We start from the raw sequence: 25332 nt of genomic DNA on the forward strand, positions 1-25332 counted from the left end.
GCCAAGTACAGAGATATCCTGGAGGAAAACCTCTTCCAGAGTGCTCTGGACCTCAGACTGGGCCGAAGGTTCACCTTCCAACAAGACAATGACCCTGAGCACACAGCTAAAATAACAAAGCAGTGGCTTCAGAACAACTCTGTGACCATTCTTGACTGGCCCAGCCAGAGCCCTGACCTAAACCCAATTGAGCATCTATGGCGAGACTTGAAAATGGCTGTCCACCAACGTTCACCATCCAACCTGAGGGAACTGGAGAGGATCTGCAAGGAAGAATGGCAGAGGATCCCCAAATCCAGGGGTGAAAAACTTGTTGCATCATTCCCAAGAAGACTCATGGCTGTACTAGCTCAAAAGGGTGCCTCTACTCAATACTGAGCAAAGGGTCTGAATACTTATGACCATGTGATATTTCAGTTTTTCTTGTTTAATAAATTAGCAAAAATATCTACATTTCTGTTTTTTTGGGGTGCAGAGTGTACATTAATGAGCAAAAAAAAGAACTTTTTTGATCTTACCAATTGGCTGCAATGAAACAAAGAGTGAAAAATTTTAAGGGGTCTGAATACTTTCCGTACCCACTGTATATATATACAGTGTATCACAAAAGTGAGTACACCCCTCACATTTCTGCAAATATTTCATTATATCTTTTCATGGGACAACACTATAGACATGAAACTTGGATATAACTTAGAGTAGTCAGTGTACAGCTTGTATAGCAGTGTAGATTTACTGTCTTCTGAAAATAACTCAACACACAGCCATTAATGTCTAAATAGCTGGCAACATAAGTGAGTACACCCCACAGTGAACATGTCCAAATTGTGCCCAAATGTGTCGTTGTCCCTCCCTGGTGTCATGTGTCAAGGTCCCAGGTGTAAATGGGGAGCAGGGCTGTTAAATTTGGTGTTTTGGGTACAATTCTCTCATACTGGCCACTGGATATTCAACATGGCACCTCATGGCAAAAAACTCTCTGAGGATGTGAGAAATAGAATTGTTGCTCTCCACAAAGATGGCCTGGGCTATAAGAAGATTGCTAACACCCTGAGGCATGGTGGCCAAGGTCATACAGCGGTTTTCCAGGACAGGTTCCACTCGGAACAGGCTTCGCCAGGGTCGACCAAAGAAGTTGAGTCCACGTGTTCGGCGTCATATCCAGAGGTTGGCTTTAAAAAATAGACACGAGTGCTGCCAGCATTGCTGCAGAGGTTGAAGACGTGGGAGGTCAGCCTGTCAGTGCTCAGACCATACGCCGCACACTGCATCAACTCGGTCTGCATGGTCGTCATCCCAGAAGGAAGCTGACGCACAAGAAAGCCCGCAAACAGTTTGCTGAAGACAAGCAGTCCAAGAACATGGATTACTGGAATGCCCTGTGGTCTGACGAGACCAAGATAAACTTGTTTGGCTCAGATGGTGTCCAGCATGTGTGGCGGCGCCCTGGTGAGAAGTACCAAGACAACTGTATCTTGCCTACAGTCAAGCATGGTGGTGGAAGCATCATGGTCTTGGGCTGCATGAGTGTTGCTGGCACTGGGGAGCTGCAGTTCATTGAGGGAAACATGAATTCCAACATGTACTGTGACATTCTGAAACAGAGCATGATCCCCTCCCTTCGAAGACAGTAAATCTACACTGCTATACAAGTTGTACACTGACTACTCTAAGTTATATCCAAGTTTCATGTCTATAGTGTTGTCCCATGAAAAGATATAATAAAATATTTGCAGAAATGTGAGGGGTGTACTCACTTTTGTGATACACTGTATATATACGTGTATATACAGTATATAATTGTCACACGTAACTAATGTTGCTGACTTTTGTTGTCCACAAGTCATTTTTTGCGAGTCACGAGTCGAGTCCGAGTCATTTGAAACAAGTCCAAGTCGCTGTTTCTGGACTGAATGCCGGTCTAGCACCTGTTCTCTCATACTATAAAGCCATGCAGTTGTGAAATGTGCAGACTGCAGCGTGGCATTGTCTTGCTAAAACAAGCAAGTACGTTTCTGAAAAACATCACCAAAGTGTGTGTGTATGTGCCCTTAAACATTAATGGTGTTTTCACAGATGTCCAAGTCAGTCATGTAATTGGTACTAACACACCCCCATATGCTGACAGAAGGTTGCTTATAGTCTGCAGCTCTTCTCGGTCAAGACAGGGGTCTGCAGCAGTGGAGGAAGTTACCATCTGCATCTGGACTTGACTGGTTGAAGGCACTGGCACTGACTAAAAAAGGTGGCGAGATCAAGATGCTACAATTCTCATCAGGAGTGACAAGTATAGACAAGATCAGGAATGAGTTTATTAGAGGGACGGTGCAAGTAGGATGTTTTAAAGACAAAGTTAAGATGGTTTGGGCATGTGCAGAGGATGACTGAGAGTTCTATCAGGAGAGGGCTGCTGCTGATGGAGCCACTGGGCAGAAGGAGGAGAAGAAGGCCAATTAGGGGGTTTATGGATGCGATGAGGAAGGACATGCAGGTGGTTGGTGTGACAGAGGAGGATGTTCTGGACAGGGAAAGATGGAGACAAATGATTCGATGTGGAAGACCCAAATGGGAGCAGCCGAAATAAATTGATGTGTGAAATAGCAGCTTTAGGAATATATGGTAAGAAATAATTAGGTTAGGATGGATAAATTCTGCCCATTCCTCTTAAATTGTGTTTAATTCTCCATTACAAAGGTCCCTCACAATATTAACACCTCTAAACAACAACTACTCAGCTGTAGAGTGACTGCTCACAAATACTCACAGGTCAGGACCACTGAATGCTGAAAAGAGCATGAAAGATTATCTGAATTAGGTTGCAACACTCCCTATCACGTTTTAAACTGCCTCTGGATGTAACATGTAACTCACTTTTGAGTTACATGTTACATGTTGGTACAAGACCAGCACACATAACTAAGAATAAGCAGCAGTAAAACAGAGTCACTGGAGTTTTCATCATGCTTCACTATTGGTAGTGTGGCAGTAGTTTGTTTGTTTATTGGGATTTTAATGTCATGTTTTACACTTTGGTTACATTTATGACAGGAACGATAGTTCACAAGGTTATATTGAACAGTCTTGGACAATTTAGTGTCTCCAATTCACCTCACTTGCATGTCTTTGGACTGTGTGAGAAAACCAGAGCACCCGGAGACACGGGGAGAATATGCAAACTCCACACAGAAAGGACCCGGACCGCCCCACCTGGGAATCGAACCCAGGACCTTCTTGCTGTGAGGCGACAGGGCTACCCACTTAGCTATAGTGCCGTCAGTCTGGCAATAGAATCTGTTTGACAGATGAAACCTACCCAAATGCAAATTGTTAACTGTAAAGTTTGATAGAGGAGAATTAATTCTAATTGTATTCAATTAATTTAATTTAGTTTTACATTTCTACAATATAGAAGAAAACCATAATAGATCTTTATTAAAAATGTCAAGTATGTAAAGCCACCAAATCTGTTTCACTCAGCAATGTAGAATGATCTCTATAGAAAAACCATTACAGCTAACCTAGTCATAAAGATGTATTGTGCATCTAATATCATTTGTGAAGAACAACAAAGAGTTCCAGATCTTTGTAGACACATCAAAGCTAGATTATTAGTGCAGCTTTTAATAGGGTACGACATCAAACGTTTTTCATTAAAATGAATGATAAATGCCTCCTGAGCAATGCTGTTACACACTGGTACAGGTGCATAAAATCAAACACTATGCAATTCCAATAGACAACACTGAGAGTAGTTTGTATATTAGGATTTTAACGTCATGTTTTACACTTTGGTTACATTCATGACAGGAACGGTAGTTACTCATTACACAAGGTTCATTATATCAAACACAGTCATGGACAATTTAGTATCTCCAATTCACCTCACTTGCACGTCTTTGGACTGTGGGAGGAAACCGGAGTAAACCCACGCATACATGGAGAGAACATGCAAACTCCACACAGAAAGGACCTGGACCGCCCCACCTGGGGATCGAACACAGGACCGTCTTGCTGTGAAGCGACAGTGCTATCCACTTAGCCATTGTGCTGCCCCACTAAGAGTAGAATGGACCACACTTTGGAACTCAGTGACCTTTCCCACACGGGAATGTAATATATAGCATAATAATGTTTTTTCCATATATGTGACCTGTGAGGTGATAATTTATCATAACATACATGTATCCTCTGGATATATGTAATATATGTAGATATAAGTTTATAACATATATGAAATACCCATGTACATATATTAAACATATATGATTATTTTTTATTTTATTTTATCCATATATGTTAGCATACATTTTTAATTTATATATGCAGTTCTATAAACATAACATATATGAAAAAGGCTATAAGCCAACATATGACTTTTCTTATTTTTAGACATTCATTGTTTTATATTTAAATATTGTGTAATATCCACATATATTGAGTATATATTTATATGAAAACAGCAATTACAATTTCAGTGTAAACCCCCAGACCGACTGACAGTAATAGGATGTTACCTTTACAACAAATCAGTTTATTTTATATCTTTCCCATTGAGACCAAACATTTGCTGTTTATGATGCTTTACAAAGCAGACATGATCAGACATGGAGTGAACTATCATCAGCATCAAAAATTAGTTTGAGTTAGAATTTGGCAGATAAATGCATAGGCCAACTGTGTAGAGTCTGATGGAGCAGAAATAATTCTGCTATTAAGAATATAAAAAAAATAATTATTTTGTATTAAGAGACACATACAAGCAGATTACTTTTTACGTGATAATAGTTTTTGCTAAACATAGCGGGAACCAGTTAGCTTCATGTTTGTGAAAATGAAGCCTCTATTTAGTAACGTAGCACTTAATACTTTTCTTCACTGCACATTTAGTGTTAAATCAGTACAAATGTGAGCAAAGGTTTTTGTTTTTTAGTCCTAACAATGATCTGTTTAGAAAGTTTAGACTTTCTTGACACAGAATTCCTGACTTGTAGCTTGTGTGCTAATTATCAGGACATTTATTAGGTGGTTAATTTGTTTGGTATAAGCTAAAACGCTACAGGTTAGCCACTCTCCAGGAGGACTGATAGTAAGAAGCGTGTATCCATCTATCCGTCCGTCCGTCCGTCCGTCCATCCATCCATCCATCCATCTATCTATCTATCTATCTATCTATCTATCTATCTATCTATCTATCTATCTATCTATCTATCTATTTTTGTTTTGTCACCCCCTAGTGGACAGATTTCAGTATGACAATAACATGAAACAACTATTGGAGCCTTAGTGCTTTATCATCTAACAAATAAGGAAAGAAACTGTAATATTGAACACAAATCTGCTTTTTTGGTTTTGTTGCATGCTGGCATTTTTGTCTTCATTTGGAGAACAAAGTTTCGTAACAACAGCAACATACAACCACTAATTACTACAACAATTACTAATGTACAGAGAAGGCTAAACAAATAATGAATTGCCCACCCAATCCGTCCTTTCTTCTTTTCTTTAGTCCTTACTTCCTTCTTTTCTACTTTTTCTTAAAGTTTTTTTGTCTTCTTCTAGAGGACAAAGTTTAGTAACAACAACATACATAGTAAAGCCTCTGGCTTACCCCACTTTTTCTAAATCGCTGATTTCTGGTTGTTTCATAGCTTGTAGTCGTTTCTATCATTTGTTCTCAGTCTTCAGCCATTTTGCTTTGCTCAGCCTTCTCAAATGAATGACTTCAGCTGCTGGTGTAAATGCAGGGTTAGTGTTCTGCTCAAGGTTTTGGGAACCAGTCAGCCGGTTTAGGTTTGTTGTAATTCCATGTTTTCTGTCTCCATCTAGTGGACAAATATGTACCTCATCACTTACGAATTAAGAAAGAACTGATCTGGACCAGAACTGTACACGCTGCATTATTTATTAGTCCCAGCTTTCAGCCATGAATGGACTGCATAATCAGCACTTAAAATTGTTCTGTGGACAGAGTGAAAGCTTTTCTAGTGTGAAACTGATGGAAGGATAACTGCATTTTAAATGCAAAGCCAACAATGTTGTGAAGGGCCAGCTGTAGCATAGTGGTTAAGGTACTGGACCAGTGATCAGAGGGTTGATGTTTCAAGCCCCACCACTGCCAGGTTGCTGCTGTTGGGGCCCTTGAGCAAGGCCCTTAACCCTCAATTGCTCAGACTGTATACTGTAACAGTACTGTAAGTCGCTTTGGATAAAGGCGTCTGCTAAATGCTGAAAATGTAAAATGTAAATGTCAGTTAAGAAAGGAGTAAAAGTACATTTCTGTCATAATACTGCAAAGTAATGAAAATGATCTTAACACAAAAATATTATTTGGGGCAAGCCGTAGCCTAGTGGTTAAGGTACTGGACTAGTAATCAGAAGGTCACTGGTTCAAGCCCCACTACTGCCAGGTTGCTGCTGTTGGGTCCTTGAGCAAGGCCCTTAACCCTCAATTGCTCAGACTGTTTAATGTAAGTCCCTTTGGATAAAGGCGACTGCTAAATGTAGAAAATGTAAATTAATGTATTCATTAACTATTTTATTTTAGCACACTTTAGTACAGGCTATATGATGTTTGGAATGCAACAGCTCTCCTATTTCACGTTTATATAGGCTGTTGTGTACATGTGATGCTCTGTGTACATTTTATTTGTACATTTTACATTACAGAATAACAGAAAACTAGGACTGCTCAAAAATACACATAACAGAGATTGTTTTAGAGTTTTGTTGTTTTCTTTTTTGGATGGACAGATGATTTCTCTGGGTGGGCAGTTCATTATTTTAGGTAGGCACCCGCTTTAGCCCACCGTGAACAAGCCCCGTTCAGTGGTGATTTAAAAATATACTTGTGATTATATTCTTGTCATACATGGTGCTGGCTTACAGGACAGATCTAAGCACATTACACAAGTTTAAACATGTTAAAAAAAATTATTAAAATGACCAAATAATCCTCTGTTTTTTATATCTTGTTCTACACTGTCAGTGTTACCAGCTTATCAGTCTTTATGCCTTGTTTGTATGGACTACATATTGAATGTGTCATAGCTGATACCAAGTCTGTTGTTACTTTCTTTGTTCTTACCAGTATTGCATCCTAACATGAGTTTAGCTTATTAACTTTCTTAGTCAGTTGCCTAAAGTGAGGATAAGTTTACTGAGGAGAATATGCAGCATTTCTGTTAGTCGCTTTACGTAAATGTAAAGTTCATTTATATGATAAATGATGTCTAACACCATCATGCAGTAACACATTCAACACATTCAATTAATTAAATGCAGGGTTAGTGTTCGGCTTGATTGATTCCAGTTTAGGTTTAGGTTAGTTTTGTTATATTCCATGGTTTCTGTCTTCATCTAGTGGACAAAGTGGAGTAACACAACATACACTGATCAGCTATAACATTAAAACCACCTCCTTGTTTCTACACTCACTGGGCAGCGTCCTGTGACCACTGATAAAGGTCTAGAAGATGACCAACTCAAACAGCAGCAATAGATGAGCGATCGTCTCTGACTTTACCTCTACAAGGTGGACCAACTAGGTAGGAGTGTCTGATTGAGTGGACAGTGAGTGGACACGGTATTTAAAAACTCCAGCAGCGCTGCTGTGTCTGATCCACTCATACCAGCACAACACACACCAACACACCACCATCATGTCAGTGTCACTGCAGTGCTGAGAATGATCCAACACCCAAATAATAATGGTGGTCCTGTGGGGGTCCTGACCATAGAAGAGCAGGGTGAAAGGGGGCTAACAAAGCATGCAGAGAAACAGTCAGTAATTGTGGAACTACAAAGTGCTTCTATATGGTAAGTGGAGCTAATAAAATGGTCAGTGTGTGTAGAAACAAGGAGGTGGTTTTACTGTTATGGCTGATCGGTGTATAAAGCATTTCTGTTAGTCACTTTGAATTATACAGTATAAAGTTCATTATATAATAAATGCAATTTGGTGTCAAACTGAAATGCAATTCAGTACAGTGGGAAAAAATGTAAAATGCAATTTACTCGTGATGACGTAGTTGTGACATAGTTTATGACGACATAGTTGTGTTTACGAGCTAGTTGTTTATAATAAACACAGATAAATAAAAAGAGACAGCCAGGCTGTAAAATACAAGGATGGTCCACCACTAGTGCAGGTCCCTCGACCAGACAGCAGAGGTCGCAATTGTACACCCAAATAAATCCCATTTGATTCCCTTCCCTCATTTACAGTTGATTGTACCTACAGTGTATCACAAAAGTGAGTACACCCCTCACATTTCTGCAGATATTTAAGTATATCTTTTCATGGGACAACACTGACAAAATGACACTTTGACACAATGAAAAGTAGTCTGTGTGCAGCTTATATAACAGTGTAAATTTATTCTTCCCTCAAAATAACTCAATATACAGCCATTAATGTCTAAACCACCGGCAACAAAAGTGAGTACACCCCTTAGTGAAAGTTCCTGAAGTGTCAATATTTTGTGTGGCCACCATTATTTCCCAGAACTGCCTTAACTCTCCTGGGCATGGAGTTTACCAGAGCTTCACAGGTTGCCACTGGAATGCTTTTCCACTCCTCCATGACGACATCACGGAGCTGGCGGATATTCGAGACTTTGCGCTCCTCCACCTTCCGCTTGAGGATGCCCCAAAGATGTTCTATTGGGTTTAGGTCTGGAGACATGCTTGGCCAGTCCATCACCTTTACCCTCAGCCTCTTCAATAAAGCAGTGGTCGTCTTAGAGGTGTGTTTGGGGTCATTATCATGCTGGAACACTGCCCTGCGACCCAGTTTCCGGAGGGAGGGGATCATGCTCTGCTTCAGTATTTCACAGTACATATTGGAGTTCATGTGTCCCTCAATGAAATGTAACTCCCCAACACCTGCTGCACTCATGCAGCCCCAGACCATGGCATTCCCACCACCATGCTTGACTGTAGGCATGACACACTTATCTTTGTACTCCTCACCTGATTGCCGCCAAACATGCTTGAGACCATCTGAACCAAACAAATTAATCTTGGTCTCATCAGACCATAGGACATGGTTCCAGTAATCCATGTCCTTTGTTGACATGTCTTCAGCAAACTGTTTGCGGGCTTTCTTGTGTAGAGACTTCAGAAGAGGCTTCCTTCTGGGGTGACAGCCATGCAGACCAATTTGATGTAGTGTGCGGCGTATGGTCTGAGCACTGACAGGCTGACCCCCCACCTTTTCAATCTCTGCAGCAATGCTGACAGCACTCCTGCGCCTATCTTTCAAAGACAGCAGTTGGATGTGACGCTGAGCACGTGCACTCAGCTTCTTTGGACGACGAACGCGTCGTCTGTTCTGAGTGGACCCTGCTCTTTTAAAATGCTGGATGATCTTGGCCACTGTGCTGCAGCTCAGTTTCAGGGTGTTGGCAATCTTCTTGTAGCCTTGGCCATCTTCATGTAGCACAACAATTCGTCTTTTAAGATCCTCAGAGAGTTCTTTGCCATGAGGTGCCATGTTGGAACTTTCAGTGACCAGTATGAGAGAGTGTGAGAGCTGTACTACTAAATTGAACACACCTGCTCCCTATGCACACCTGAGACCTAGTAACACTAACAAATCACATGACATTTTGGAGGGAAAATGACAAGCAGTGCTCAATTTGGACATTTAGGGGTGTAGTCTCTTAGGGGTGTACTCACTTTTGTTGCCGGTGGTTTAGACATTAATGGCTGTATATTGAGTTATTTTGAGGGAAGAATAAATGTACACTGTTATATAAGCTGCACACAGACTACTTTTCATTGTGTGAAAGTGTCATTTTGTCAGTGTTGTCCAATGAAAAGATATACTTAAATATCTGCAGAAATGTGAGGGGTGTACTCACTTTTGTGATACACTGTATATACACATGGAATTGAATTTACTGAAACCTTCAAACTGGCCAGGGGTGATGCCTGGGACAGCTTACAGCAGAGGTTCTCAACCTTTTTGTTAACTGGACTGTAAGGCAGCACAACATTATATGGGAATGATATGCCAATAGCATAAAAGTCTGGGCCGCATCTTTACGTGACAGATACAAACAGCCATGCACTGCTGGTTAAAAACCCAGCATGTTTGGTGTTCTAATTGTGTTTCTTTGACTTTGTACTGGAACTACAATGTTAGGACTACACATTTTTGATTATCTGTAACCCCAACCCCATTCAGCAACTTTGATAAATTAAAATGTTAACTAAAAGCCACAACTTGTCATCCAACATCAGTGCCTGGTGCTCTTTTGACTGAATAAGAAAACATTCCTACTGACACAGTACAAAAACTTATAGAAAGCCTTCCCAGATGACAAAAATCTGCCAACTTAGAATAGGATGTCCAACAATACCGTAGTCAGGTGTCTACATACCTTTAGCCAAACAGTATACAAGGATGTTAAACAATAAGACAGCAAGAAAGAATCATACAACGTGATTTTGTCACATTTACTTTTATTGTAAAGGTGATTTATTCCAAAATAGTAATATATTGTAATAGGAGAGGAAAAAAGAGAGACAGAGAGAGAGAGAGAGAGCTACACATGACCTTGGCAAGAGTTTTGGGTGTCGAGTATATCAAAATTTCACAGCAAAAGTTAAAAAGTTTCTAAAATTATTACTACTTTCTATGGTGTTACTGTGCCTCTACGTGGATAATAGTGGAGTAAAATTCACAACATACAGTTAAAGTCCAAAGTTTACATACACTCATATGACATGGAAGGATTTTTAATATTTCTACAATTGTTTTTTTTTTCCAAGTGACTGAATGATTCGAATACACACTTCTTTGTCAAAATTTACAGCAAATTAGATTATTAATTTAGTTCTATACTGTTCTTTTTTCTGTTGCTCTTATTAGGTGTCAGGGGCCAAAATAGAGCAGTCTTGCCCTGTCCTGAACACCCTCCACCTGCATGTCCTCCCTCACCGCATCCATAAACCTCCTCTGCAGCTCTATACTGTGATCTGATTATGTGGCATGGCCTCTTTATTCCTTTTATGCTTTGTTTGAGTAAATAGTTATACAAAGTTGCAGATTGACCTAAAGAGCAGCAGGAACAAGAGTTACACTGTAAACAGTGAGCGAACTGCACAAGAATCATCTTCGTTCCTACACCCTATACAAAAATCCTCCACTAAAAAAAGAGGCACATCCAAGCATTTCGATAAACCAAAACAACAAACAATGATAAAACAAAAACAGGGCGCTCAGGTGGCACAGCGGTGAAACACACTAGCCCACCAGTACTGAAGGTGTCAGGGGCCAAAATAGAGCAGTCTTGCCCTGGGTTGAACACCCTCCAGTGTCACCCCAATCACCTGCATGTCCTCCCTCACCTCATCCATAAACCTCCTTTTTGGCAGCTCTATACCGTGTTCTATGTGGCATGACCTCTTTATTCCTTTTATGCCTTGTTCGAGCATGATTGACTGATTATGATGAATGGAAATTTGTCAGGATGGTCAAATGTCCAAAAATGATAAATTAGAAACTTTCGAAACCCAGGTGTCAAATTCCACAGTCAAACAAGTTTTATGTCACCATGGGCTTAGAGGCCATGCTTTTGGTTTTGGTTTTACATCTGACTATATGGACTTGAAGAACCACTGATTTAAGTAGATTTAAATTGGTGCAGTCAATCAAGCCCTACTTATCTGGGCACAAAAAGTTACCAGCTATAATACATGATAATCAGTAACAAAGGTAATGCAGCTAAACGTTATTACATTTTTCCATTAAACTGATAATCTGACGTACTGCACATATATTTTAGACCCAGCAGATTTGAAAAACACATTTATTAAACTTAGTCTTTTAGCAAAAGATCTCTATTCAGTCATAACAAATGAACAATTGCAGAAACTATAAAAATTTCAGGACAGCCATTACAAGTGTATGTAAACGTCTTCAATTGTAGACTATTTTCAGGCTAAATTAATATATCTTACAGAACGGTTGGAATAGTTGTTCTTACCTGTGCTTCTGAACAGCAGGATCATTTTAAACCACCCACACACTATCATACATTTTTATTTTAACACATGACCATAATAAAAGAAAAATTCAATTCTTTGAAACTGAATGACGAAACTGAACTGGTTTGTACTGACAGGAGAAAATCGAAGGCTGCTCAGCAGATGGTTGCTGTCCAGATCGATCAGGTATTGACTGTGGGCGACCCACCTTGATAGTGCTCGATTGCGGAGGCCTGATGTGTTGACGCTCGGCTCAGATTATAAGCAGAGACGGGACAGAGTGGTCGAGCGAAACTCGATTGAAATGCAAATCCTGCGTGATGTCCTTGAACAAGAACAGCCGACACTGAAGAGTGTGAAGTTGTACCTGTCACTACTCAGACTGGAGTTTTGTTTTAGACATCGTGTTCTATGAGTAGACGTGTTTAACAGGCTTCGGACAAACTTGTGCGGTCTACCATGAGCTGGAAATCAATACTGTGTCTTTATGTATATATACATGGAATTGAATTTACTGAAAGCATCAAACTGGCCAGGGGTGACGTCTGGGACAGTTTACAGCAGAGGTTCTTAACCTATTGTTAACTGGACTGTAACAGGCAGCAACAGTGGCCAAAGTCAGTCTTAAAAGCGGCACATGTTCAATAATATATGGGAATTATATGCCAATAGCATAGAGGTGTGGGCTGCACCTTTATAAAACACAAACTGCAAACGGCCCATGGGCTGCTGGTTAAAAACCCAGACCAAAATGATCCATTTAGCCAAAAATGATTCTTACACAATTCTACTAAATGCTCAGACATGTTTAGTGTTTTACTTTTGCTTCTTTTACTCTGTACTGTAACTACAAGGTTAAGATTATAAGTTTATCATAGTGCAAAATGCAAACTTCCACTGTACACGCTCAACTGACTTCAGATAAAATTTCTGTTTTTATTTCAATAAATATACAAATTGAATTGAAACTATACTGCATCTAAATCACATACCATAAGGGAAACAAATATTAAACCGCTGTGGTTCAGTGTTTAGTGTGCACATGCACACAACTTTAAATTTTGACTTTATGCCTTGAAATATACACTGATTAGCCATAACATTAAAACCACCTCCTTGTTCTACACTCACTGTCCATTTTATCAGCTCCACTTACCATATAGAAGCACTTTGTAGTTCTACATTTACTGACTGTAGTCCATCTGTTTCTCTGGATGCTTTGTTACCCCCCTTTCATGCTGTTCTTCAATGGTCTGGACCCCCACAAGACCACCACAGAGCAGGTATTACTGCAGTGACACTGACATGGTGGTGGTGTGTTAGTGTGTGTTGTGCTGGTATGAGTGGATAAAACACTTTACTGTCACTGCTGGACTGAGAATAGTCCACCAACCAAAAACATCAAGCCAACAGCGCCCAGTGGGCAGCGTCCTGTGACCACTGATGAAGGTCTAGAAGATGACCAACTCAAACAGCAGCAATAGATGAGCGATCGTCTCTGACTTTACATCTACAAGGTGGACCAACTAGGTAGGAGTGTCTAATAGAGTGGACAGTGAGTGGACACTTCAGCAGCGCTGCTGTGTCTGATCCACTCATACCAGCACAACACACACTAACACACCACCACCATGTCAGTGTCACTGCAGTGCTGAGAATGATCCACCACCTAAATAATACCTGCTCTGTGGTGGTCCTGTGGAGGTCCTGACCATTGAAGAACAGGGTGAAAGCAGGTTAAAAAAGCATGCAGAGAAACAGATGGACTACAGTCAGTAATTGTAGAAAAGTGGAGCTGATAAAATGGACAGTGAGTGTAGAAACAAGGAGGTGGTTTTAATGTTATGGCTGATCAGTGTACATTTGGTACAGTTGGTCTGTGTAAGTACTTACAAACTTGATGTAATTAAAGGCAGGTTTGCATGATGTTTAAACAGTTTGTAGCTCCAGCAAGCTTAAAACAATAAACATGTCTTGTTTCATTGACTGCATCTGGAATGAATGTAGAATTGTGTATTTTATTTAGTTTAAGGCTGACTTAAGAAATTAATGTCAGGCTAAATTATTTTGTAATTAGGGAGTAAAGACGGCTTGTTTAATTGGAACTAGACTTGATCAGAATTCAGCCCTTACTGCAATATAATGTAGGTTTAAATGAAATACGGTTTGTGTAGATATAGCGAGTCCATATAGTGCATGTACTGTGAAAGTGGAAACGTCACACCATGGAACTGTACAGTAACTGCACACACAGGGTGGCTGGAATCACCACCAGTGAAAATAATAAACAAACACAAAGATATTCTGTAAGAAAACCAGACTGTACGGTTAGTGTGACAATAATGTTTGTGTGTGTAGTTCACACTCACTTGTGTAAAAGGCAACTAATCTAATCACAGGCATCTGCTCACTCACCACTAGCCATGTGTACAATCCTAAAAGCTCTATAGATACCATCTGACCAGTCCACTTAAACCACATTCCGCTGTGTGTGTGTGTACGTGTGCGTGCGAGTGTGTATGTATGTGTAAAAAAACGTCGAGTTCTTAGCAGGGGTGCACGTTGCACACACGGCTCTCTTTGAGGGGCCTGCATTTGCCTTTGCTGTTCTTCCTAACAGTCTTCACGCGCTCCTGGATCCCCCCGCCGCACACCTTGGTACAGTCCGTCCAGCTCGACCACGGGCCCAGTTTGCAACCTGCCGGGAGAAACCAAACGTTCAGAAAGGGGGAGTCAGAAAGTATAAAGCATACAGTGTTAAATCAAAATTAAATACTTAAGTCTGTATTAGAATCAGGGCAGAATTATGTAGCCTTTTGAGGGAGCTGAGGGCCGAGGTATGCGGACCACTGAAAACGAGCTTGTTCAAACTGTCCCAGTCCAAAACCATTGGCATAAATATGGATGTTCCTCCCCCCACCCTTTGTGGCTATAACAGACCACTCTTCTGATAAAGCTTATCAAGATTTTGTGTATCTCGGTCAAAAAGCATTTATACTATATGAACAAAGCCTGCTGGACACCATAGTTCAAAAACAAAATTATATTTAAAAAGAATGACTTCTTTTTTATGCATTTGCTCCCTTTTTCTCCCCATTTTACCCAATTGCGTTATGCTTCCTCTCTACTGGTGCTGACCCCCAACCCTAATTGAGGAGAGCAAAGTGACACACGTCCAATACGTGAGCAGTAGCCGACTGCATTTTTTCACCTGCACCAGCCGAGTTCATACGTGAATCAGCCCTGTGCACGGACAGCCACACCCTGATCAGAATTATTCCTCTACTCCAGCCAGCAGAGGTCGGAATTGCATCAGTTATGAGGTCCCTATCCGGCTCCCTAACCCTGTGTGAACAACAGCCAAATGTTGTTCATACAGCTGCCCAGCCCAGCCGGATGGCAGAGCTGAGATTCCATACGATGTATTCGAAATCCCAGCTCTGGTGTGCTAGCGTATTTTACCGCTGCGCCACCTTTTTATCTATAACAGCAGCCACTCTTCTGAGAACACTTCTCGCAAGATTTTGAAGTATGTATGTGAGAATTTGTGCCCATTTGGTCCAAAGAAAATTTGTATGGCTGGGCACTGATGTTGGTCAAAAAAAGCCTCAATTTATGTGCTGAGGTCAGGGCTCTGTGCAGGCACTGGAAATTCTTTGAACCAAGATTTTGTTCATGCCTTTCGTGTACATGGGCACAGTCATGCTAGAACTGGAAAGGGCCTTCCCTGAACTGTTGGTGCAAATTTGGACGCATTAAATTTCCTGTTAGCAGTTGTTGTGACTGAAAAACATGAATTAAAATATTAGAAGTGTTGTCCCAATACTTTTGTCCATATAGTGTATGTATGGGTATATGTGTACGAGTGTGATGATAGATTGGCACCCTGGCCAGGCTCTTTCTGCCTTGTGCCTAATGTTTCTGGGTGGTTCCTGCCCAGGATGAATAACTAAAATGAATGCTTGCGTTTCTTGTGTGTGAGTGTGTGAAACGGAGATGAGCAGGAGTTATATTTAGACCTGAGCTCTCCTCATTGGGTGACGCTGACTCCCGTCCTGGTTTTCCTCTCCTGCGCTCTGTAGCTTCCGGCTTGGCTTTCTTACGGTCACTGGCTCTCGGGCCTCGTGTGCACTTGCGTATCTTACACTTCTTCCTCTGCACGGTTTCTGGGCACGGCAGGCCACCGAACTGAGGCTCCAACTTCACCATGCGAGTGCGGATCATGTGACCCTTCCCACATGACTTATTGCACTCGGACCACTCGGACCATTCGGAGAGCATACAGTCAACCGCTGCAGGATGAAGAGAGGGAGAGGGTTATGACTCGGTTTTATTCATTGTTTTAATATAAACACTGTAGCTAGTATTTAACCACCCAAAGTTAAAGTCCCTAAAGCATCCACATCGTCATACACTATATGGCCAGAAATATATGGACACCTGACCATGAGCTTGTTGGGACATCCCATTTAAAAAACAAATGGTATTGAATAGAGTAACTATAACAGCCTTCTGAGAAGGTGTCTCATAAGCTTTTAAAGTATGTTTCTGGGAATTTGTGCCCCTTCAGCAAAACGATCATTTGTATGGCTGGCCACTGATGTTGGTCAAGAAAGCCCATGTTCCAGTTCATTCCAAAACTGTTCAGTGAGGCTGAGGTCAGGGCTGTTTGCTTTGTGCACAGGGGCACAGTCATGCTGGAACAGCTATTGTACAGTGCCTCTGAAGTCGAGAGAGTAAAGGCCCAAAAGCCCAAAAGTGGCTACATGGCACTCACAGCTTTCCAGTTGGTAACCCATTGCTCTACCCACTAGGCCACCACAGTCCCATTAAAACTAAAGTTAACCTTCATTCATTAATTCATTTTCTTATCTGCTTATCCAATTAGGGTCGCATGGGGGGTATGGTGGATCCTATCCAATCTTTTCAATGGGTGCAAGGCACACAGTAACACCCTGGACGTGACGCCAGTCCATTGCAGGGCAGACACACATACACACACACATACACACACACACACACTCACACCTACGTATATGGCAATTCAGTGTCTCAAAGGACCCAGGACCTTCTTGCTGTGAGGCGGCAGTGCTACCCACTAAGCCACCGTGCCACCCTAAATTTAACATACCAAATATTTCATTTCTGTTTTGTTTTTCCAATATGCAAAATTGTGCACTGAAATTAGCAGGAAAATGCTATATTTAAGTTCTCCTTCTTATATCTGTTAGCTTATTTTCACCTTATAAAAGACTAAAATGGATTAAAAAATGTATGCCATTTGTTTTTGCTGGATCTTCTGTTATTAAATGGTGACCACATTTTATTTCTTTCTACTGAATTTATTGATACTGCTTAATAGAATTAGAGCAGTGCCACCTTTGGTACTGTGAACGTGTATGTGTATGGCATATGTGAGTGTGTTACTCACGACACTCTGGCATCATGCACTTCTCCACCTGCTCCAGCTCTTCTTCACACTGGTCAGGCAGTGCCGGGGTTTTCAGCATTCGCCTTCTCACTTGCATCCCCACACCACATGATACACTGCAGTGACCCCAGTCTGACCACGGAGACACCATGCAGGGTACCACATCTACAAACACACACACACACACACACACACAGTGTGTACTGTGTAAATTGTGGAAACTCTAGATAGTGGATAATAGATTAGTCTACAATTTGTGACATATGGTAAACCGCTGCTAGTAAAAATCATAATTATAAACACATTTAAATAAAATACAACCAAAGCAGCAGCAGTTTTCAGCATGTAGAAGAGACTATACACATGTATACACTGATCAGCCATAACATTAAAACCACCTCCTTGTTTCTATACTCACTGTCAATATTATCAGCTCCACTTACCATATAGAAGCACTTTGTAGTTCTACAATTACTGACTGTAGTCCATCTGTTTCTCTGCATGCTTTGTTAGCCTCCTTTCATGCTGTTCTTCAATGGTCAGGACTCTCCCAGGACCACCACAGAGTAGGTATTATTTGGGTGGTGGGTCATTTTCATCACTGCAGTGACACTGACATGGTGGTGGTGTGTTAGTGTGTGTTGTGCTGGTATAAATGGATCAGACACAGCAGCGCTAATGGAGTTTTTAAACACCTCACTGTCACTGCTGGACTGAGAATAGTCCACCAACCAAAAATATCCAGCCAACAGTGCTCCGTGGGCAGCGTCCAGTGACCACTAATGAAGGTCTAGAAGATGACCAACTCAAACAGCAGCAATAGATGAGCGATCGTCTCTGACTTTACATCTACAAGGTGGACCAACTAGGTAGGACTGGACACGGTATTTAAAAACTCCAGCTGTGTCTGATCCACTCATACCAGCACAACACACACTAACACACCATCACCATGTCAGTGTCACTGCAGTGCTGAGAATGAGCCACCACCTAAATAATACCTGCTCTGTGGTGGTCCGTTGGGGGTCCTAACCATCGAAGAACAGGGTGAAAGCAGGCTAAAACAGTATGGAGAGAAACAGTCAGTAATTGTAGAACTACAAAGTGCTTCTATATGGTAAGTGGAGCTGATAAAATGGACAGTGAGTGTAGAAACAAGGAGGTGGTTTTAATGTTATGGCTGATCAGTGTATATTCATATGGGACAAAAACATGGACAATAGATTTGTCTTTAAATCTGGGGTGCAATTAAGTTCTAAATAAAACCTAAAAGCATGTAAGACATTTATCTAAATTTGGTTTGGCACCATCACATAGAAGGAAGAGACGAGATTTTAGTTTGACATCAATAAATTAAATTATACAAGACTTTATTAGATTTGTTTATCTGATTAATATCTGATTAGAATGCTGCATTACTCAAGTGCTCACAGGAGCTTTATCACCATGACAATGTTTGTTTGTTTATTGGGATTTTAATGACATGTTTTACACTTTACATTTATGACAGGAACGGTAGTTACTCATTACACAAGATTCATCAGTTCACAAGGTTATATTGAACACAGTCATGGACAATCTTGTATCTCCAATTCACCTCACTTGCATGTCTTTGGACTGTGGGAGGAAATGCAGACACGGGGAGAACATGCAAACTCCACACAGAAAGGACCTGGACCGCCCCACCTGAGGATCGAACCCAGGACCTTCTTGCTGTGAGGCGACAGTGCTACCCACCGAGCCACCGTGACACCCCCATGACAATGTAACAGTTTGTAAATATTAAAGAATAGAATAAAACCAAATTCAATACTGTACAGTAAAAAGTGTGTTTATATTATGTCCATTCATGTGTCTGTTTAGTTTGTCTCTACATATCGTTTGTTTGTTTTATTAGGATTTTAACGTCATGTTTTACACTTTGGTTACATTCATGACAGGAACGGTAGTTACTCATTACACAAGATTCATCAGTTCACAAGGTTATATCGAACACAGTCATGGACAATCTTATATCTCCAATTCACCTCACTTGCACGTCTTTGGACTATGGGAGGAAACCGGAGCACCCGGAGTAAACCCACGCAGACACGGGGAGAACATGCAAACTCCACACAGAAAGGACCCGGACCGCCCCACCTGGGGATCGAACCCAGGACCTTCTTGCTGTGAGGCGACAATGCTACCCACCGAGCCACCCCGCCACCCCGCCACCCCGCCACCGTGCCACCGTGCCACCCCGCCACCCCATGACAATGTAACAGTTTGTAAATATTAAAGAATAGAATAAAACCAAATTCAATACTGTACAGTAAAAAGTGTGTTTATATTATGTCCATTCATGTGTCCGTTTAGTTTGTCTCTACATATCATAATATTTTTTTTAAGCTTCACTGAGGTGATTGGCTAATTTAGGATAAACACAACAGCCTCTCATACAAGCTGTATAAAAAACCCAGCAATGCTAATAAAGACAACAGCCAGAAAATAAGAAATCAATATAACATTTCAGAGCTGCAACAACACAGTAACTCACTGTCAGGTTTTTAAATCAGAAGCAGTCGAGCTGTTTGGGCTCGGAGCGAGGTAGTAAATAATTTGTTCGACAGCTGGAAGGAAGTGGAATGAGTGTGCTGAGATGAGTAAGGTCGTGCAGGTCAGTACATGCAAGTGCTTGACCTTCAATTTACAAAGAAAGTGAAGGACGAAGTTGAAGACCACAGAGCAGCATAAACAAGAACATATTGGAAAGGTCATGATAAACACAACAATCACTGTAATGCAGGTTCATGACCCGAGACGGTGCTGCAATGGTGCTGTTCTTTCTTCAATACCGTACTCCTCGTCACCAAGAGGCTTTGGGGTATCAATCAGGAGACTGAGGTTTCGAATCCTGCCCACCCCAAGCAGCCACTGTTAGGCCCTTGAGCAAGGCCCTTGGATTTGTCATTTACATTTACGGCATTTAATGGATGCTTTTATCCAAAGCGACTTACAGTATACAGTCTAAGCAATTGAGGGTTAAGTGCCTAGCTCAAGAGCCCAAAAGTGGTAACCTGGCAGAGGTGTGGCTTGAACCGGCAACCTTCTGATTACTAGTCCAGTACCTAAACCACTAAGCTACAACTGTCATCAATATACACTGATCAGCCACACATTGTCCATTTTATCAGCTCCACTTACCATATAGAAGCATTTTGTAGTTCTACAATTACTGACTGTAGTCCATCTTTTTCTCTACATACTTTTTTAGCCTGCTTTCACCCTGTTCTTCAATGGTCAGGACCCCCACAGGACCACCACAGAGTAGGTATTATTTAGGTGGTGGATCATTCTCAGCACTGCAGTGACACTGACATGGTGGTGGTGTGTTAGTGTGTGTTGTGCTGGTATGAGTGGATAAGACACTGGAGTTTTTAAATACCATGTCCACTCACTGTCCACTCTATTAGACACTCCTACCTAGTTGGTTCACCTTGTAGATGTAAAGTCAGAGACGATCGCTCTTCTATTGCTGCTGTTTGAGTTGGTCATCTTCTAGACCTTCATCAGTGGTCACAGGACGCTGCCCACGGATCGCTGTTGGCTGGATATATTTTTGGTTGGTGGACTATTCTCAGTCCAGCAGGGACAGTGAGGTGTTTAAAAACTCTATCAGCACTGCTGTGTCTGATCCACTCATACCAGCACAACACACACTAACACACCACCACCATGTCAGTGTCACTGCAGTGCTGAGAATCACTACTCTGTGGTGGTCCTGACCGTTGAAGAACAGCATGAAAGGGGGCTAACAAAGCATGCAGAGAAACAGATGGACTACAGTCAGTAATTGTAGAACTACAAAGTGCTACTATATGGTAAATGGACAATGTGTGTAGAAACAAGGAGGTGGTTTTAATGTTATGGCTGATTGGTGTATATTTACATTTTCATCATCACCTATCATCAAAATGTGATATTTCCAAACTAGAAACTTCCCTTAACATCTCATGAAGGATTACTGTAGTGAAACCAGACGTTTTCCATATTCATACCAAAATCCTAACATTTCAATATGTAAAAAAATAAATTGGAAATGGGCACCAGTGACGTAAACAATGTTAGCAAGCACACCACACACCCGGTCATCCTGGGTGCTCAGGTCTGTGCTGGTTATTCCACAACTTTGACAAATATGCTGGTAACACTTCTGGCAAGATGCCACCTTAGGAAATTGCCTATATGGTCTAACCCTGCTAGAGTATCTGTACATCACACCGCTGAAGTGACTCTGTTAGAGTAAGTTATTGTATCAGGTCATCTGAGATTTCAAGGGCATCTCTGATGTTCCATCAGTTCTGGAGACTTGAGTAAGTGCTGATGTGATCGTTTTTTTCCTTCTTTCTTTCTTTTTTTACGGCAGCGGACTGTCAAAGTGAAGGCAGACGAACAGAGATGGATAAAGAAAAAAATGCTATATTTCTGAACTGCTTTAGACTAAGGGGAACCATAAAAACATCAACAAAGCTGCAGATAAAAATATCAGCCTAATTAACAGATAGCGTGGGTAAGGACAGCATAACTGAGACCCTGTGCTCTATAAAGGCTGGAGAACTAAAGAAACCCCAGTGGCCTGCAAAGAGCCTGAACATCACCCCAATTAACCCATTTCGGGTGAGTTGGTTTGGTGATTGCAAGCTGGGCGTTCTAGTGCGTAACCTCACAAATGCACAACAATTTGTGCCCATATCTTACAAATGCTGTGCAAAAGCCTTTCCAAAACACTGGAGGTTGTTAAAGCCAAACAGGATAAATACAGTACAGACTTTTGACCACACAGTATAAGTACACTATATGGCCAAATGTATTTGGACACTTGACAATGAGGTATATATACTGTAATTACTGACTGTTGTCCATCTGTTTCTCTGCATACTTTGTTAGCCCTCTTTCATGCTGTTCTTCAATGGTCAGGACTCTCCCAGGACCACTACAGAGCAGGTATTATTTGGGTGGTGGATCTTTCTCAGCACTGCAGTGACACTGACATGGTGGTGGTGTGTTAGTGTGTGTTGTGCTGGTATGAGTGCATAAGACACAGCAGCGCTGATGGAGTTCTTAAACACCTCACTGTCACTGCTGGATTGAGAATAGTCCACCAACTAAAAATATCCAGCCAACAGCGCCCTGTGGGCAGCGTCCTGTGACCACTGATGAAGGTCTAGAAGATGACCAACTCAAACAGCAGCCATAGATGAGCAATCGTCTCTGACTTTATGTCTACAAGGTGGACCAACTAGCTAGGAGTGTCTAGTGTCCCTGCAGTGCTGAGAAAGATCCACCACCTAAATAATACCTGCTCTGTGGTGGTCCTGTGTGGGTCCTAACAATTGAAGAACAGGGTGAAAGCAGGTTAAAAAAGCATGCAGAGAAACAGATGGACTACAATCAGTAATTGTAGAACTTCAAAGTGTTTCTATATGGTAAGTGGAGCTGATAAAATGGACAGTGAGTGTAGAAACAAGGAGGTGGTTTTAATGTTATGGCTGAAACAAGGAGGTGGTTTTAATGTTATGGCTGATCAGTGTATATATATACAGGCAAAAAAAACATTTGTATGTATACTCACTGCACTCGGGCATCATGCACTTCTCGATCTCCTCCAGCTCTGCTATGCACGGAGAACCATCCGGCGAGGGCATCTTCATCATTCTGGTCCTCTTTTTCACTCCCACACCACAGCTCACACTGCAGGTCTCCCAGTCCGCCCATTCAGTCACCACACAGCTGCTGGGAGCTAAACACACACACAAACACACACACATGAACACAACTTCAATTCTAACTGACATAATATTTTACTCTCCAAGTTAAAGCTGTAGGAATTTTAGTGCAGGTATTAACATACATTTCAGTAATGTAGTAAATAAAATTTAATTATAGCCAATTTGGCTTTACAGTAAAACCTATAAATATGTAATAAAAGAATAATGAGTGTAATGATCAGTATGTACACTTTAATAACAATAGTATATAACACAGGTGTTGTCTTTTTATTGATCAGGTATGTGCTGGGTGGGATGGGATGAGATGCAGGCATCATTTATGTGAGTTATGGTCTGGAGAACAAAGCTATTTAGATAACGAATAGTCCAAATTTCACTGGCTACACCAAATATAAACCATACAACACACTTCTCCAGGCTTTATCAGAAAGTGCTTTATGAGTCGCCTGAAACCAACGCTGTTAATTCCAGAGAGAGATTCAGCTGGACCATAAACAAAGTGTGGCTGGGGCGCCTGGGTGGCGTAGAAGTCTTCTATGCTAGAGGTAAGTCAGATGGGGTATAACCTCTTTGCAGCTGTAACAGCGACACCTGCGGCCTGGTTGAGGCCCTAGCACACATGGTGAAAGAATACAGAGACAGGAGTGTGATCCTCCTTACTTAAACCTTACTGTCGTCCAGCTGAGAGGTCACCACATGGAAAGTACTCTCCCTCTCACTCACTCACTCACTGTCTTAACCGCTTATCCAAGTAGGGTCGCGAGGGGGTGCTGGAGCCTATCCCAGCTTTACAATGGGTGCAAGGCACACAGTAACACCCTGGAAGGGGCGCCAGTCCATCGCAGGGCAGACACACACACACACACACACACACATTCACCTATAGGGCAATTCAGTGTCTCCAATTATCCTGACTGCATGTTTTTGGACTGTGGGAGGAAACCGGAGCTCCCGGAGGAAAACCCCTGCAGACACGGGGAGAACATGCAAACTCCATACAGAAAGGACCCAGACGGACCCAGAAAGGACCCAGACTGACCCAGTGCTGAAAATCAATCACATTTGGGTACACCCCACCAATTTTGCAAAGCAGAGAGGTCAAAGATCCAGAAGTGTGCCAAAGGCTTGTTCACGGCTAAGGACTATGGGACACATATTGGGCTGCACAAATTTTGTCGTATTGTCATATTTCTAGAAGCTCCACAATAAATGTATGAAATAACATTAAAGTTTAAAAAACTTTGACTTCAACCACACACACATCCATACAGAATGAGGACTCACAGCAGTCGTCGTTCACCACACACTTCTCTGTCTCCTCGGTGGGTTCCCTGCAGCTCGAGCCGTCCTCGGGGAACGCTTTGATGTAGCGCTCTCTGGACCTCATGCCCATCCCACATGATGCACTGCACGGAGACCAGCTGATCCACTCGGACAGCATGCACGGAGACGCCTCTGCACGACAGCACACACATATATACACACACACTGCTGTTTACTGTTCTTTACGGTTATACAGCCTTGTACACTTGCACAGGAAAATCTGAGGCTAAAATATAATTATTAATTCATAATGCTAAATATAGGTAATGATAGGTCACATACACTATATAGCCAAAAGTGTGTTGAATACCCTCATAATTACTGAGGTGCTTTAGCTGTGTTAGATTGGATGGCAAGCATCAAACCAACTTTAGGGTGCATTCACATGAGAAGTGGCAAAACCGCAAACCTTGGTGCAAATTGCCGCTTTGTTCAGTGCTTGGTTTGAGTGGTGTGGTGAAACGTCATCAAAGTGACCACGACACGAATCTGCATTTGTGTGAAATAACCATCAAATCCACTCTAAAAGCTCCACATGTATCTGTGTTTAGCTGTATTTCCCTCACTGTTTCACTTTTAAACTTGTGTTATAGCTCAGGGTGCTGAGAAGTTGTGAGAATTAGCTTTCCGAGAGAGTCTAAAATGCTTCTAAAACGTAGTTCACGTTAAGCGTCGTTCGTACTGCTCGAGTCGTTTTTATTATGTCGTATCAAATAGTTTGTCTCATTGGAGGCGCTTTAAAAAGGTCAGTGGCAACTTGGGTCAAATTTCAATCAGGTGAACTTTGAGAGCCGCAGCAAGCGCAAAAATTGCGAA

At 41.6% G+C, this 25332-nt stretch overlaps 1 protein-coding gene across 2 annotated transcripts in view; it reads right to left on the bottom strand.

Moving 5' to 3' along the window:
* Positions 1–14087: 14087 nt before the first annotated feature.
* spon1b (spondin 1b) overlaps positions 14088–25332 on the bottom strand; it is a 38540-nt gene continuing 27295 nt past the window's right edge. For both annotated transcript variants that reach the window (XM_063000808.1, XM_063000807.1), the window contains exons 6-10: positions 24478–24648; positions 23037–23204; positions 17426–17590; positions 16014–16286; positions 14088–14692 (exon numbers count right to left, since the gene is read on the bottom strand). In XM_063000808.1, the coding sequence (XP_062856878.1) occupies positions 14541–14692; positions 16014–16286; positions 17426–17590; positions 23037–23204; positions 24478–24648 (929 nt within the window). In that variant the 3' untranslated portion in view covers positions 14088–14540. The remainder of the gene's footprint in view (positions 14693–16013; positions 16287–17425; positions 17591–23036; positions 23205–24477; positions 24649–25332) is intronic.

This window comes from Trichomycterus rosablanca, chromosome 8 (assembly GCF_030014385.1).
Source record: "Trichomycterus rosablanca isolate fTriRos1 chromosome 8, fTriRos1.hap1, whole genome shotgun sequence".
NCBI lineage: Eukaryota > Metazoa > Chordata > Actinopteri > Siluriformes > Trichomycteridae > Trichomycterus > Trichomycterus rosablanca.